This window comes from Anthonomus grandis, chromosome 3, assembly GCF_022605725.1.
Source record: "Anthonomus grandis grandis chromosome 3, icAntGran1.3, whole genome shotgun sequence".
Lineage (NCBI taxonomy): Eukaryota > Metazoa > Arthropoda > Insecta > Coleoptera > Curculionidae > Anthonomus > Anthonomus grandis.
In genome coordinates this window covers 16,918,535-16,935,820 of record NC_065548.1, presented here as the reverse complement: position 1 = coordinate 16,935,820, position 17,286 = coordinate 16,918,535, and the positions used below count along the sequence as shown (strand labels likewise).

Sequence of the window (17,286 nt, the reverse complement as noted above, 5' to 3'; positions counted from 1 at the left end):
AATCGCAAATAAAAGCTTGTAGACTAAATATTAAGGGCGCAATCTGATAATGTTTTCTTTTATTTTTATTGTAAGCGTCGCTTAATTTTTGTCGTATAGAAATATTTAACTTTTCTTTTTATGATCTTGTTTATACGGAAGAATTTTGATATGTTATGTAATAAATATATGTTTATTAATGAGTGTATTTGTTTTATTAAGTTTTAATTCTTCTTGCGTTTTTGCTTTTTTAATAAAAGAAAAAAAACTGTATCGTCGCTCTATTTTTGTCCGATACTGTAAATAAGCACAAAATATTGTTTGGAACAAAGTCACCCGATCCTTGAGGGTGACATTGCACACCCATTTTTTCTTTTTTTTTTGAAATAGGACTTAGTTGTAGGTAGATAGTTCAATTAAATACATTAAGGCTCAAATAAAACTAATAAAAAATTTGCATTTTTTGTGATATTATACAGGGTGTCCCAAAAGTGATGGATCAAACTCAAACAGGAGATAGGGGCATCACCCCCTATGTTGGTATGCAATTTTGAATAGATTAAAAGTTATAGCCATATATGTGTATTTCTTTAATTCCAGCACCTTTGTCAAATAAAAGCTTTTAAAAAAATTATACAGTTGATTAAACAATCTGTTTTTTTTATTGTACCTAGAAATGATGTGCCTCTCCAACAAAAATATGTTTCTTAAACATTAATTTTTAAGAGCACTAGAAAAACAATTTTTTTGGACTTTTTACAACTTTAAAAATAAGTACTTAACTTTGATGCCATTTTTTTGCAAAGAAAATATAAGACATGCGAGTGACCCTGAACCTTAAAAACTTCTTTAAATCATACTGATTCCAGCAAAGTACAACTTGAATAGATTATTGAAATTTCTTATTGTCGAATTAAATTTTAATTTTTTAAAGAAATAAGCAAAAAAAATATTCCATGGCTAAATCAATATTTTGCTTTATTATTTTACGAAAAAATAATAAAATTAAGATAGTAAAGTGTCTCAAAAATTTTTAAAAATACATAACTATGTCGACTTCTAATACTGACCAATTTATCTGCGGTTATTTTGAAGAATGTTGATTTGTCGTGTTTTTTGTCGTAAACAAAATTTAAAAATAATTTTAAATAGGTAGTGTTGTGTTGTCCAGGTACTGGCTAAGTACATACAATTTTGTATTATTTATACAACTGAACACATAATGCCTTATACCGTCCGTAAGTATGCAGAAATGCATTATGTTTATGGATTTTGTAAGGGAAACGCTCGAGCGGCTGAAAGGGAATATCGTGAACGATTTCCTGATCGTGAACGATATCCTGACTACAGGGTGTTTCAACGAGTGCATAACGCATACGTGGAGGGGCAGATTCTTGGAAATCCTCGCAGAATAGGAAGACCTGATGAAAATGTTGAGGCAGAAGATGACATCATTGAAATGGCATTAGAGGAACCTTCAACTAGTATTCGCCGCATATCAAGAGGATCTGGTATTCCGAGAACAACAGTACACCGCATTCTACGAAGAAACCAGTTGTATCCCTATCATGTACAACGGGTTCAAGATCTATTACCGGGTGATTATGACAAGAGGGTGGAATTTTGTAGAGAAATGCTTCATCGTAATAGGCAGAATCCACAATTTTTTAACAAAATTTTATGGTCAGGCGAATCTAGTTTTTAGAGGGCGGGAATATTTAATATTCACAATTTACACCACTGGGCATATTTTAACCCCAGAATTGTTAGAAATGACCGCTTTCAACATCAATTTAGTATGAAAATGTGGAGTGGCATTCTTAACGGTTCATTAATTGGGCCGTTTGAACTACCAGCCAGATTAAATGGTGAAATATATAGAAGATTTTTGGAAGAAAACTTACCTGTTTTACTTCAGGATATTCCATTAAATATTCGTCAGTCAATGTGGCTGCAGCACGATGGAGCGCCCGCCCATTACAGCCTTCAGGTGAGACAGTTTTTAAATGAGGACTACCTTGGTCGTTGTATTGGACGGGGAGGTACAATTCGTTGGCCACCGCGCTCCCCCGACCTCAATCCAATTGATTTTTTTCTATGGGGGTACTTTAAGGAGTTGGTATACGCCAGGGAAAATCGTAATGAGGAAGAGCTACGCCACCAAATAATTACAGCAATTAGATTAATTACCCAAAATGAACGTTCATTCAGAATGATTAAGAGAAATTTTATACGCCGATGTAGGTTATGCATTAGATTTCGCGGCAGACATTTTGAACACTTATTGTAAATGATAGCAAAACTATCATGTAAAACAATAAACCATTTTCTAACGTTTTTTGTACCTTATTGCAATCCACCAACCCAACAAAACACAATTATTTATTTTAAAAAATTGGTAAATATTGATTTAGCCATAAAATTCTTTTTTGCCTCTTTTTTGAAAAACTCAAAATTTAATTAGCCAATAAGAAATAATGTATTTAAGTCATGCCTTGCTGGAATCGGTATGAAACGTAGAAGTTTTTAAGCTACAGGGTCACTCTTATGTCTTACATTTTTGAGAAAAAAATGGCATCAAAGTTAAGGGTACTTATTTTTAAAGTTGTAAAAAGTCCAAAAAGAAATTTTTTTTTAGCTCTTTCGAAAACTAATACTTAAAAAAATATTTTTTATTAGAAAGGTACATCACTTCTAGGTAAAAACAAACAAAAAAACGCATTGTTTAATCCACTATATAATTTTTTCATAAGCTTTTATTCGACAGTGTGCTTGAATTTAAAAAATACATAAAAATGGCCATAACTTTTAAACTATTCACAATTGCATACACCCTGTATATAAAAAAATTTAGACAAACTTTAAAACTGGGTCAAAGTCACCCGACTTTACGGTAATTGAAAAATATTTGTTTTTTGGGAATTATTTCGTGAAAGAAGTTTTTAATAAAAGGCTTTATGCCATTTTATTAAAAACAAATTTTCGAGTTACTTGTGTATTAACCTTCTTCTATTAAGACTAATATTTAGGAAATTGGGACAGTTTCAAATATAGTAAAAAAATCATTTTTTCGAATTATTATTGACAGCTGTCACATTTTTTAAAAATTTATTTGGTTTTAATTAGCAGGTACTTGGAGAGGCAATTCTTTGTTCACAACTATGGGTAATAAAGGGGTAGGCTTTTTAGATAATTTTCCAGTGGCGGTTAAGATATTTTGACCCTTCCAATAAACAAACCATGGACCGCCGCTGAAAAATTTCGTAAAATATCAGAATACATTTTAAACGCCGATAAAATAACGCGAATCGCTAAAGCTCTCTAACAGCCGACGTTATCACCTAGCGCATGAGTATTGAACCCAAGTCCACTAAGTCCGCGCCTGGAGGGCCAGAGATTGGAGATTTTACTGTCTTGTGTCAACCGGGTGCAAAAGAGCCCATCGGAGACCTTCGAGGGCGTTTTCGGGGCCCTTTAACTAACTCGTGTTTGACTCTAATCCCGAGCTACGTTACCCAAAATTATGATGACAAACGCCCCAGTTTATGTCAGTGTTTTTATCGAATAATTTCGTATAGCCTTGACGCGGTCGAACGATGAGGTTTACCTCGCCCGAACTAAACAGTGATTCTCAACTCGGTCCCCCGTGTTGATGCAACCGAATGCTCACCAGTGACTAATAAAGTGCGTGAATTTTTTGAATTTTAATTTAGGCAGTGGTTTAATTTTTTCCGGTGGACAGGTTAGGAAGCTTAAAGGGGGAAAATAACAGGGACTCGGTCAAATCGTGGTCCGGACTCTACGGTTTGTTTACAATCGGTGCGATTTGCGCAATTGTACCGGCGACGGTTTGTTGACATTGTTTTGGCAGTTTTTTTTTGTCGGTTTTGGTTTATTTGTGAATTTTTAATTGAATTAATAAAATATGGCGGACGACGAGGTGCTTTTTGATGATGTTTATGACTTGTGCGAGGAGATTGGAAGGTATATTAAGATAATAAATCGTATATAAACATTTTATTTTATTGTTTTACTTAAAAAATAATTCTATTATATCATGACATATACAAGGTGGTCCAGAACTATAACTATATGTATAAGCACGTATTTTTACGTTAAAAAAAATAAGACCTAGTTTATGGGTAAAAATAATTTGCTGACCAAAAATCAAAATGTGCTACCAAAGCTATTTATCATCAAAAACTATGCGAAATCGATAAATGATGTTAATATATATATTAGTGTTTGCTACCAGAAAATAATCAAAATAGCACCCCTCTAAGGGGTAGTTTGTATTTGTCAATTTCTAATAAAAACGTGCTACCAAAGCTATTTACCGCCGGAAACTATTCAAAATCGAAATGATGTTACTATACATATAAGTGCTTGCTACCAAAAAATAATCGAAATAGCACCAGAGAAAAACAAACCACCGAGAAGCGACAAAACCCGCATTTACCGTTGATTTTCTGGGGTCCAATTTGGGTGCCCTTGAGCGGGCTTAAATGACTGGCGCTACATATAAAGTAACGGAGAAAAATCGTTTTGGCAATTTAATAGTTCCGTACACGGAGAGAAATACGACAATTAATAGATTAAAAATTTTATTGGGAATTTGAAATGAAAATTATTACATTACTTTACTGTTGGTATAGTTAAGTTATAGGTATACCTAAACTATACCGTGTGACATAAGAAAAAGGGAACACGCAACAACTTTTTTATTTTTCAAGATAAACAAATGTATGAAAAAATATACTGGGTGTCCCATTTAAAATAAGAAAGTTCTTGTCATTTCCGGTTCAACCGGAAGTGATCAAAAACAATTGAATACGTCAAAATATGCCTTTATAACCATTCTATTAACATACCAAATTTCATTTGTTTATCTTGAAAAATAAAAAAGTTATTGCGTGTTCCCTTTTTCATGTGTCACCCGGTATAGTGCCAACTATAAAAATTACCATTTAGGATAAATAATGAAAAACAAAAAATCTTCTAAACAAACTTTTATTTTTTGAGGAAATAATATTGGCTCATTGCATAATGAAACACAAATATACATTGGCAATAATTAAATTAAACCTAGGTACATTTATACATTCCGCAAAATTTTTAGTTTTCGAACATTTTTATCTTTATTTGTTTTTAAGACCCTATTATTATATTTAATGGTGTAAAATATTTTCAACCTTATAAATAATTTTAAGATAAAGGTTTTTGGAAAATGTGCACAAGGGTGTTCATAATTAATAGTTTTCATTATGTTAAATAAATTGTTAGATATTCCCTGGTTTATGCACATTTTCTCAAAATTACAATTGAATATTTCCTTTAATTTAAATATATATTATGAAATAAACTCTTCTGGAGGAGATTGTAAGCCACCAAAATTACATATACTGGAATTATAAGCCTTAAAATGAATAAATAATCTATTTATATCCATTTCATCACACATTTTGCCGAAATTGGTGCAGGTATCACAGTTAATATGAACTTCAAGTGCTCTTTTCATAATATAGCCACAAACATATCGAAAGGCATTTTCTGTGGTCCTATAACCAGAGAAAAACAAATCACCTAAACCACCAAAAAAAACCACCACATGGTGGTTTGTTTTTCTCTGATATTACCGGACTAACCGACGGCTGGCAGGGGACCGGCAATAAGACAGGTATACCAAATAAGCTCGCACATGCATAAGAAAAATCGGTCCCGGCTTTGTCCCTTCTCGGTGGTTTGTTTTTCTCTGATAGCACCCCTCTAAGTGCGGGTATACACGATCCGGTTTCAACGGATGCGGTAGAAACGGATGCGTTTCTACCGCATAGGATATACGCGATACACACTGCGTTAAAAACGGATAGGTATTAAAAAAAATTCAAAAATTTGATTGCTTCGAGACTTTCATCGGGAAATAATGTTTTCATTGCAAGATTCTTCATCAAGAATTATTTGTGGTCTTGAAGCAAAAGATTTTTTGCGAGAGTCAGTATAACGTGAAAACATTGAAGGCATCCATATTTTGAAAGTGGTGTAGAAAAAAATCGACAAATTTCATACAAATATTCGGCAGTATCATAATAAGTTTTTTAATTATTACAGAATGTCTAAAAAATCATTTGGCGAATTGTTGACTGTGTTAAAACAAGATATATAATGTAATAATTTGGGTGAAAATAACTAAAAACGCGCGTTACAACCGGAACGTATATCGCGATACATTGAAGTACGTGTGTTGCCCAGGATGATCCGGTTATCCGGCGCGCGGTCTTGCCGCAGCAAGCTGCGGCGCTGATCCGTCGATCCGGCATTGACGCATCCATGTATCGTCTTCTATTAAAACCTATGTGTTGTCGTGACGATCCGGCGCCGGACCGTTTTCGCCGGACCGTTCATACCGGATCGTGTATACCCGGCCTAAGGGGTAGTTTGTTCTTGTCAATTTCTAATAAAAATGTGCTACCAAAACTATTTATCGCCGGAAACTATTCAAAATCGATAGCTGATGTTACTATACATATAAGTGCTTGCTACCAAAAAATAATCGAAATAGCACCCCTCTAAGGGGTAGTTTGTATTTGTCAGTTTCTAATAAAAACGTGCTACCAAAGCTATTTAGCGACAGAAACTGTTCAAACTTAATATCTGAAATCAGTATATGTATGACAGCCTGGTACCAAAAAATAATTAAAGTAGCACCTCTCTAGGGGTAGTTTGTTCTTGACAATTATTACTAAAAACGTGCTACTAAAGTAACCTACAGTCGAAAACTATTCAAACTTGGTATCTGTTATATATAATATGTATAAATGCTCTCTACCAGAATATCATAATAGGAGTTGCACGCCACCAGGGAATGGTTTATCTTTGACAATTTTCATTAGCTACCTAAACTATAAAACTTGCTTCCTATTTGCCCTAAGGAACAATTTAATCATGATTTTTAATTTTTGTTGTTGTTGTTGGCCATTAGAAAATTTGAAGAAGTAAAATAAACGCAATATAAACTTTCTGGTACGTAATTTATAATATATTAACATTTCCTGGTATAACATGTATTTTATTCGTTATGCGAGTATTAAAACTAACTAATTATATTTATGAATCCTGGCATGTTGAACAGATAAGTTGCTTGGGCTTTTGTTGAAGACCTATGCAGTTGTGGTGGTACCAATGATAGCATTTCATACACAAGATCATCTCTTCAAAAATATTGGAACACTTGGCTGCACCAATATGACAGAAACCGGCCGTATCCTCATCCCAATAATTAACTGATACACACTGTAGAAATTATAATGATGTCGTCAGAGATTTTCCGCTTAGGTGAGGTTGTTGGTTGTTTTCCTTTATGATAATGTTTCCTTTAAAGCCTGCTGTACCTTTCTCTACTATATTTTTATCCTAAGCAAAGGTACGGAAATTTGAAATTGTAGTGTAAAATAAATCAGTCAATTTTTTTTTAATGTGATTTCTGTAATTGTTGATTTCTCGAGATTGATGGCATGCTAAAACCTTGGAAGATCTGGTAATGATGTCACAGTCATATGAGTTATACTGAACAGGTAAATCTGTTGGCCGGTAGAGATTCCAATTTTCGGATAAAATTATGTGCTTTTGTTGATGAACGAACTGTAGTACTTCCATGAAGAAGAAAATTTCATTGCGATATACTATATCACTTCTTATACTATTTAAGCATAGTATAGTATTGAACTTTTTCAGCACCACTATCAAAACAAAATGTTCATTTTTACAAACCGAAATTAATAAAATATCCTTCTCCTAAAGTCCAAATTTTAGAAAATAATTTGCAGCAGTCTTGAAACTATTATTATCTGATTCTAAGAAATTAACTAAATATCCTTCCACTGGAAAGATATCAACCGATGCTTTTATCTTTTTTTTCGTTTACTAGAAAAGCTAAATAAACATCAATTATCATATCTGACAAATAAAGGTCTTTGAAGTTTACACCTCCTTCATCTTTCACAAGACATTCTACATCCTTAGGATATATCTGTCTACCATAGATTATGCACTGTTTATTATTCTCAAATTTAAATGTTTTTGTAACATTCAAATCTGAAGCCATTTCCTCAAAATCTGACTCGTCACCGTCGCTGGGAAAAGATGTTTGCCTCTCCATCGATCGTTCTTCTGGGATGGGACTGATGGAAGAAGCTTCTCTAAATATATTCATTTTGTTCTTATAAAAGCGTTTTACAAATGTTGAAAGAACGTTTTTTAGAAACACCCGTTGGTGTTACCGTTGGAATGAGGATGGTAGTTCGAAGAGTACTGTCTGAATTTGCATAGTTTATTTCAGCATCTTTACGAGGGATGTCTTTTAAGTTTTGCATATAGAAACATAGAGGGCGTCACTAATCAAATGTCATTAGTCAAACTTAACCTCAAACTTTACTTTTCCTAAATTCAAAACGTCAGTGCGATACATATAGTTTTACAGCTACAGTGAATTTTTAAAGGTAGCAAATTGCGCATACCATGGAATTAAACAGAGAACATTTTCGGGCCATCATTTTTTACAATTTTCGAAGGCAATTATCTGAACAAGAATGCTGTGCTGAGTTGATTTCTGTTTTCGGTAATGAAGCACCACATCAGTCGACAGTTTCTCGTTGGTATGCAGAATTCAAGCATGGACGGGTTAGTCTTAGCGACGATCCAAGGTCAGGTGCACCAAAAACGGCTGTCACCCAAGAAAACATCGATGCTGTGCGTATGCTTATCACGGAAGATCGACATGTGACATATCGTGAGATTGAGGCTACATTGGCGATTTCAAAGACCTCAATTCAAAAAATTTTGCATGAAGAATTACGGGTAAGAAAATTAGTTTCCCGCTGGATACCGCATCTGTTAACTGAAGAACAGAAAGAAGCTAGGGTGATGTGGTGTCAAACAACTCTAGACCGCTTTGAGGCAGGAAACTCTAAAAATGTGTACAGCATTGTCAGTGGTGATGAATCATGGATTTACTCATATGAACCTGAAAATAAACGTCAGTCGTCTGTATGGGTATTTCAAGATGAAGAAAAGCCAACAAAAGTCATTCGTTCTCGAAGTGTATCCAAAAAGATGGTTGCAACATTTGTCTCAAAAGCAGGTCATGTTACAACAATTCCTCTGGAGAATCAACGAACTGTTACTGCCGATTGGTACATTACCATTTGTTTGCCGAAAGTCATCGCTGAGCTTCGAAAAGCGAACCCACAACGACGAATCATCCTCCACCAAGACAATGCAAGTTCGCACACAGCCCGGAAAACTATTGAATTTTTAACTTATCAAAACGTCGAATTATTGGATCATCCTCCGTACAGTCCCGACCTAAGTCCCAACGATTTCTATACTTTTCCAAAAATCAAGAATGAACTGCGTGGTCAGAGGTTTCAGACGCCAGAGGAAGCAGTTAACGCCTTTAAAAATGCAATTTTGACAGTACCCACAAACGAGTGGAATAACAGCTTTGACAACTGGTTTGAACGCATGCAAAAGTGCATTAAATTTCGCGAAGAATACTTTGAAAAACAATAAAGTCGTTAAAAGTTATTTTTTGTTTTATTCCAGCTGCATATGCAAAACTTAAAAGACAACCCTCGTAGCAGCTTCAACCACTGTCACCTTCTGGGGAGCTCTTTTTCTTCCTGACCTGGAACAATAAACAAAGTTAAGTGTTAAGAGATAATTTCTTATTATAGGTACGTACTTGTGTCCTCTGTTCCTCCTGATGATTGTAGATAATTTTACATTTTTCTGAGAATTAGTTATGTTACCAACAGACAGACGGGCTGCCTCAATGTGGTGCCAGTTTCTCTTTCCCTTATAGGTACAAGTTTCTTGGGGAAACAAAGTCACCATATGTTTCTTATTGTTTATTGTGGAAATTACAAAAACTTGCTCTTCGGGTACGAGAGTTACGCTGCCTTGTAGAATTATCATTTTGGCAGCTGTATATTTAGTATTGAGTATTCACTATCGTCTTCCAAAGATGGTTTTGGTATGAAATCTTTATTTTTAAAAATATATGGTATTTTATCTATGGTAGGTAGGTAAATGTTGCTTCGGAAAAACTATATCTTTTGGATTTCGATATAGATGATTAAAGTTTTCATTCAGGCAGTAGTTTCCTATGTTGCTATTTCAATTATTTTTTGGTAGCAAGCACTTATATGTATAGTAACATCAGTTATCGATTTTGAATAGTTTCCGGCGGTAAATAGCTTTGGTAGCACGTTTTTATTAGACATTGACAAATACAAACTACCCCTTAGAGGGGTGCTATTTCAATTATTTTTTGGTAGCAAGCACTTATATATATAGTAACATCAGTTGTCGATTCTGAATAGTTTTCGACGGTAAATAGCTTTGGTAGCACGTTTTTATCAGAAATTGTCAAGAATAAACTACCCCTTAGAGGGGTGATACTTCAAGTTGTTTTTTGGTAGCAGGCTGTCATACATATACTGCTATTAAATATTAAGTTTGAATAGTTTCTGTCTGTAAATAGCTTTGGTAGCACATTTTTATTCTTGGTCAGCAAATTACACACCACCCTAGTTTATCACACATCTTAAAAAAATACGTCATGGAAGTTAGCAACAGAATCAGAAACGAAAATCAAATTTTTACAGTCGCCCAGATAAGTTCTGCACGCAATCTATTTTTTTGCATATTTAAGGATTAAATCTGATTTTAAACATCTAAAATAGAGTTAAGAGAAAAATTATAATTACATATAGACAAAAAGGGTGTAGATTTGATTTTTTTTTCGGTATAATAATAAATAACTTAAAAAAATCACAGTAATTGTTAAAAATCTTGTTACACCTTCAAACTTGGCACATAAATAAAAAAATAATAAAATACATGATATATCTCAGAAACACACGTTTTTTCAGAAAAATTAAATAAAATATTAAATATCATTACATAAAATATTTATTATAATCTTTATTAATTTTTTTAAGATATTTGGGGGTGGCTTACACCCCTTCATCCCCTAAAAAAACGTGTGTCTCTGAGATATATCGTGTATTTTATTATCTTTCATTTATACAGCAAGTTTAAAAGTGTAACAAAATTATTACAAATTACTACGATTTTTTAAGTTATTTGGGGGTGGCTTACACCCCTTCATTCCCTGAAAAAACGTGTGTCTCTGAGATATATCATGAAATTTTTTATCTTTCATTTATACAGCAAGTTTGAAAGTGTAACAAAATTATTACAAATTACTACGATTTTTTAAGTTATTTGGGGGTGGCTTACACCCCTTCATCCTTTGATTTTCCTTTCTGATTCTGTTGCTAACTTCCATGACGTAAAAAAATGCTTTCTCTCTAATATTCAGAGGTTAAAATACAGAGTGCTAAGATTACAAGAAAAAAAAGGGTTCAAATTTCGTTTAGCTGAAATCTACTATTAAAGAGAAAATTATGATCTAAACTATGATCATAGAATAACAAAAAATTTCCTGCGAAAATGCGTCCTTGGGTTTTACATAATATTTTTCTTCACTCAAATCCAACCCAACTAAACCAAGCGAACCTAAACCCAACCCAAGCCAAAGTGGCTTCAGTATGTCACACTCTCACCCAACCAAACCGAACCCACAAAAAAAGACTACTAATATTAAGATATTAATATTATTAGATTTTATTAACAAACTTTAGAAAAAACATAAAAAAACTATATTGACCTTCAATAATAAAAACATTATTTATAAAGTAAACAGTCAAATTCTCATAAAAAAAACATACTAAACAAAAAAAATAAACATCCAATAAACCAATTAATTATTGTGTAAATAACATTTTACCCTACTCTAACTCTAAAATCTCCATATTTCGTCCTTATATAGCAATTCAACTATAGGATCTAAATTGTTTTTTTTTACAATACCTTCTCCAAAGGTACTCGCATAATTTGTCAGCAAACTTATCTTCTGGTATATTTAGCCCTCGTAAAAACTTTTTTGCTACACTCCACTCAGACTATATCCTTTGAGTATGAACATTACCTTCAGTTACAAACTCCACACTATGATTTGACCCAATACCAACGCAGAAAATAGTTCTAGGAATCCCCACTCCATCACTGCCCAAAGAAGCTGACCCTCACCCAGCCATACCTAATTGTAAGCACAAATTAAATATAGTTCATATAAATCCCTGGTTTTTATGTAATAAATTTTCAGATATTAGGCACTTTATAGAAAAATCTAAGTATGATATAATTACAGTCTCTGAAACATGGCTTAACAATAAACTCCTTTCTGAATCTTTTTTAATAAAAAATTTCAAGTTATATAGAAAAGACAGGGAGGGTAGGGGAGGTGGTGTCGCAATTTATGTAACTAATAAATTAAAAACAACTCTTATTGATCTGCCTTACTCAGGATATGGCATTGACCGTCTTTGGATAAGTTTTAAGCATGAGGGGCAAAACATAACTGTGGGAGTAGTTTATAGGCCACCAGCAGTGGCATACTCTGAATTAAAATACTTGCATGACTTAATTCCAGAAGTGATTTGTACCTGTGACGCCTTTATATGTACAGGAGATTTTAATATTAATATTTTAAATATCACCACTGTAGAATGCAAATTTTTATATAATATTTTTACGACTTTTAATTTGACTCAAATTATTGATAAGCCTACTAGAATAACACTAAATAGTGAATCTCTAATCGACCTCATCTTTGTAAATAATATTAACCTAGTCAAGGATCATGGTGTGATACCTTGTGATCCAATACAGACAGATCATGAGGCTGTATTCTGTACTATAAAATGTGATAAACTGAAGCCGATTAAGACTATGATATATAAAAGAGATTTTACACTGACTAACTCTGAAGAATTTAAATATTATTTAGAGCATCTAGATTGGCGTGAGTTATATAAGACTGACGATGTTAATACTAAAGTAGAAATACTTAATTCTAAACTGTTAGATTTGTTTGATATGTTTTGTCCATTAAAACTGAGAAAATCTGGAAGTACCAGTTCACCATGGCTAACCCATAATCTAAAAAAAATTATTGAAATGAAACATAAAGCCTTTAAAAAATATATCTCAGTAAAAACTGCTTCTAGTAGAACTTATTATATTGATCTAAAAAATTATGTCAATAAGGCTATAAAATTAGAAAAGAAGGCATATTTTTCCAATGAAATAAATAAATGTAAAGGTTCTAGTACAGATTTTTGGAAAAAAGTTGCTAATTGGAGAATTATTAATAATGAATTTACTCCCATTCCAAGTAGCATTAAAGAACCAAATATAATAAATAATTATTTTATAGATAGTACACCTGCTGCACAGGTTGATCCTGTTCTTTTAAATGATTTTCCCAGCTCATCTATAAATTCTGATCCATTTACATTTAGACTTGTAACAGAACTTGAGGTGCTTAGGGCCTTGAACAGTGTTGGGAGCGGTGCGGTTGGGATAGACGGAGTTTTTTTGTTTCTATACGCATGTTAAAATCTTGTATTTCGACGTGTCTAGGCCCTCTTGTTAATATTATAAACTCGTCTTTCATGGCTGGCGTTGTTCCTGATATCTGGAAAGGGGCTCTCATAATGCCTGTTCCTAAAGTATCCAGCCCAACTTCTGTGGATGAATTACGGCCAATTAGTATACTGCCAACTCCATCCAAAATAATGGAAAAAATTGTAAAAACACAAATACTAGATTATCTTCTTCCTAAATGTATAATACCTAAATATCAGTCGGGATTTAGGGCTAACCATAGTTGTGCCACGGCCTTGTTGAAAATAACTAGTAATATCGCAAGGTCCTTTGATAATGGTCACTGTTGCCCAACAGTGCTCATTGACATGACCAAAGCTTTTGATACTTTCAACACTGATCTTTTAGTAGCTAAATTAAATCATTATAACCTAAAGGCTAATGGATGGTTTGGCAGCTATCTGGGAAATAGGGAACAGGCAGTAAGAATTACAGATGCTGAGGGAGCAGTGAGCATCTCAAGCTGGAGGGTTGTGGGCAGGGGCGTGCCTCAGGGCTCTATCCTAGGGCCACTTTTATTTACACTTTTTACATTAAATTTGATTCAACACATAAAACACTGTAAATACCATATATATGCAGACGATTTACAAATCTATAGTTCAACCCCGGCTAATGAGTTGTCCACTGCTTTAACCTTCATTAATGATGACTTGGAGCGTATCTCTCTTTGGGCTAGTCAAAACTCCTTATTTATTAATTCTAAAAAAACACAGGCTATATTGTTTTCTAAAAATGAGATAAACTTAGAAACTGCCAGCTGTAAAACTTAAAATTAACGATTCTGAAATTAATTGGACTAATCAAGTAAAAAACCTTGGTTTGCACATGGATTGCAGGTTGCAATCTGATGCTCATGTAACTCATGTTTGTCAGAAATCACAAACTTAAAATTCTGTATGAATTCAAAAATGTCTTACCCCTAATTAGTAAAAAAATTCTCACTGAAAGCCTAGTACTTAGTATACCTGCCTACCTTAATATTGTATACGGTCCATTCCTAACTGAAATTAACAAATATAAAATTCAAAAAATACAAAATTCATGTGTGCGGTTTACTAAAGATCTTTCATGCAGGGATCATGTTAGTCAGCATATTTCAGAAATTTATACTTTAAATATGGCAGAGAGAAGATTTGCAAATCTTAGCAGTCTAGTATATAAAGTAAAAAATCTCGAAGAGCCTGCTTATTTGTCGGAGATTTTGATGGGCCGTGGAGATGCCCATTCAGTAGATATTCGCCATAAAAATATTTTTTCTATTCCTCAGCATCGCACTGAATTTTTTAAATCTTGTTTTGCCTACACAGCGATCTATACTTATAATAACTTGCCTGTGAGTTTTAAGGAAGTAAGTCACACTACTTTTAAGCATAAAGTTAAGGACTATATAAGGGAGAGCAATATATCAAATAATTTATTGTGACACATAATTATTTTACTGAATATATACATATGTATGAATAAATAGGTAGGAATATTAGCAGTCTTAGATTTAGGTTTAGCTATTTAAGCACGGTGGTTATTAAAATACGCGTAGCGGTACTTTCCACCTTTGTATGGTATTCTTATTTTATGTCATACAATAAAGTTTATTTTATGTCATACAATAAATTTTATTTTATTTTATTTTATTTACTAAATAATGCTGGTATCTTTTAAAGTATTATAAGCCTTCCATTCATCAGTGTGAATAATGCTCCAAAATAATTGAGGTAAGTGTAGTGGTATTCCATTTGTTATCAGGACATACAACTAGTCTTAAGTCGTCAGAATTATTTGCTATTATACCCAATACCCAATGCCCCTCGAATATACGTCCACAATTGTACTTCCTCTTCCAAAAATTCGATTTATCGATCTAAGTCAATAAAACATACATTAAAAACCCAAGCCTCATTAAAATAACTCAATATCATAAAATATCAGCACAATAATTCCAGGATTGGAGATTATTTCTCGGCAATATATCATTCTTGCAGCAATGCAAATAATAATGCGCAAATCCAAATAATACTCTAAAAATAAAATAGTTAATAAAATTTTCATTTTCGAATTACAATAAATAAATTTGTCATCTAAATTCCTTTTCGGGAGATAGACGGCTCTCTTCAAACCAGGTATTTTTTGACACTGACATTTTAAGTCGACTGGTAGTACTTTTAGAACATGCAAAGATTCGAAAATCGGTATTAGAAAAATAATAATGAGAAAATACCTCTGGAATTGTATGACTGTTGTGGTTTTTGTCCTACAATATGGAAGGCGAGGTATCAAACCTTCATATATCCTAAAATTATAGGCTTCCTGTCTAGTTCTGGGTAACATACGTTCACTTATTTGATTTATAGGCATTGTATAATAATAATATTATAGTTAAATGGACTAAAGCAAATCCAAGACTGAATAAAACCTTTTGAAACCCTAAAAAAATTTTGGTAGTGTTTGTTTAACGGACACTTCCAAATATTTAATAAACCACATTATCTTATATAACTGGTTTCAGTTATTCTAAAATGGGATACTAAATAAACCATATACTAAATAAACCAAAATTTTTTACATAACTGATTACAGCTAAACGAAAGTTGGGCGCCATGATATATACAAGGTGGTCCAGAACTATAAAAAATATAAGCACGTATTTTTACGTTTAAAAAACCTAGATAGACCTAGTTTATCATACAAACATATGTTAAAAAACGCTTCCTCTCTGAGATCCAGTAGTTAACACCCTGTTAAACTTACAACAAAAAAAAAGTTTTTTATTTATAACTTTCACATTGCTTGAAATATTTCTATAAAGTCTGGCTCTTGTAGCTTTTAAGCATCAAGTTTTGCATAAATATATTTTTTTAAGTTCTACCACTGTCGTCCGTACTGCATCGGGACTAAATATTGTTGTCAAAAAAGTGATACGCCACTGCTTTTTCCACAAATGAAAATTACGCTTGAAATTCTCATTTAATTTGGAGCAAATTCGGTTTCTTGACTTTTTTACGTACTAAGCACGTTGTCAAGTAAAAAAATGAAACACATTCTCATGCATGAAGAAGTGGCTAAAATTTGATACTAAGCCAATGGGTGTTTGCAATTGCAAATTCACTCGGTCCCCTTGCAGTATCTCAGTTTACATCAATTAACACAATGTTACATTCCAATATTTAGATATACGGCAATAGGATATCTCTTTGTTTGACGACTAGCTAGTGTCACCTAAAATAGTAAGGGCTTTCCCAGGCGCTCCATTGTCGGTAAACAGTAAGCATCTCAACAAATAAGAGGATATATTTTGATTATAACCTCATACTTATTTGTGTCAATCGAGCCGCAGGTAAGACCCCCAGTCTTACCAGCCAGCACTCGAGGAATTGCGCATTCGGTTCTAATTAAACAGAAGCTTTCACATCTAATTATGCGGGCACCAAAACTGCGCCATATAAAACATCTACATGTGCGGGCACCAAAAGTGCGCAATATAAAACAGATTTATACAAACTTACTCATAATGGCCATACTTTTAAAGATCAACTATTTCTCTCATATTCACCACTATTAAATTCAGCACCCCCTTGCCATCAGTAAGACCTCTTTCAACGTTACTTTCTGACTGACTCACTTGCTAACCTTCTTTGTGTATCCTCTGGACCAATTATTAGAGCCTTTTATTTATACACTTTATTAAATATACAGTTAAAAATATAAGTTATTTATTGATTATATGATCTGTTGATA

The 17,286-nt window shown here is 33.2% G+C and overlaps 1 protein-coding gene across 3 annotated transcripts in view; it reads left to right on the top strand.

Moving 5' to 3' along the window:
- Positions 1 to 3,340: 3,340 nt before the first annotated feature.
- Positions 3,341 to 17,286, top strand: part of LOC126734519 (peripheral plasma membrane protein CASK) — a 681,912-nt gene continuing 667,966 nt past the window's right edge. For 2 of the 3 annotated variants that reach the window (XM_050438189.1, XM_050438188.1), the window contains exon 1: positions 3,342 to 3,963. In XM_050438189.1, the coding sequence (XP_050294146.1) occupies positions 3,905 to 3,963 (59 nt within the window). In that variant the 5' untranslated portion in view covers positions 3,342 to 3,904. Of the gene's footprint in view, positions 3,964 to 17,286 lie in introns of all 3 variants that reach the window. The other variant, XM_050438187.1, reaches the window with a different exon arrangement.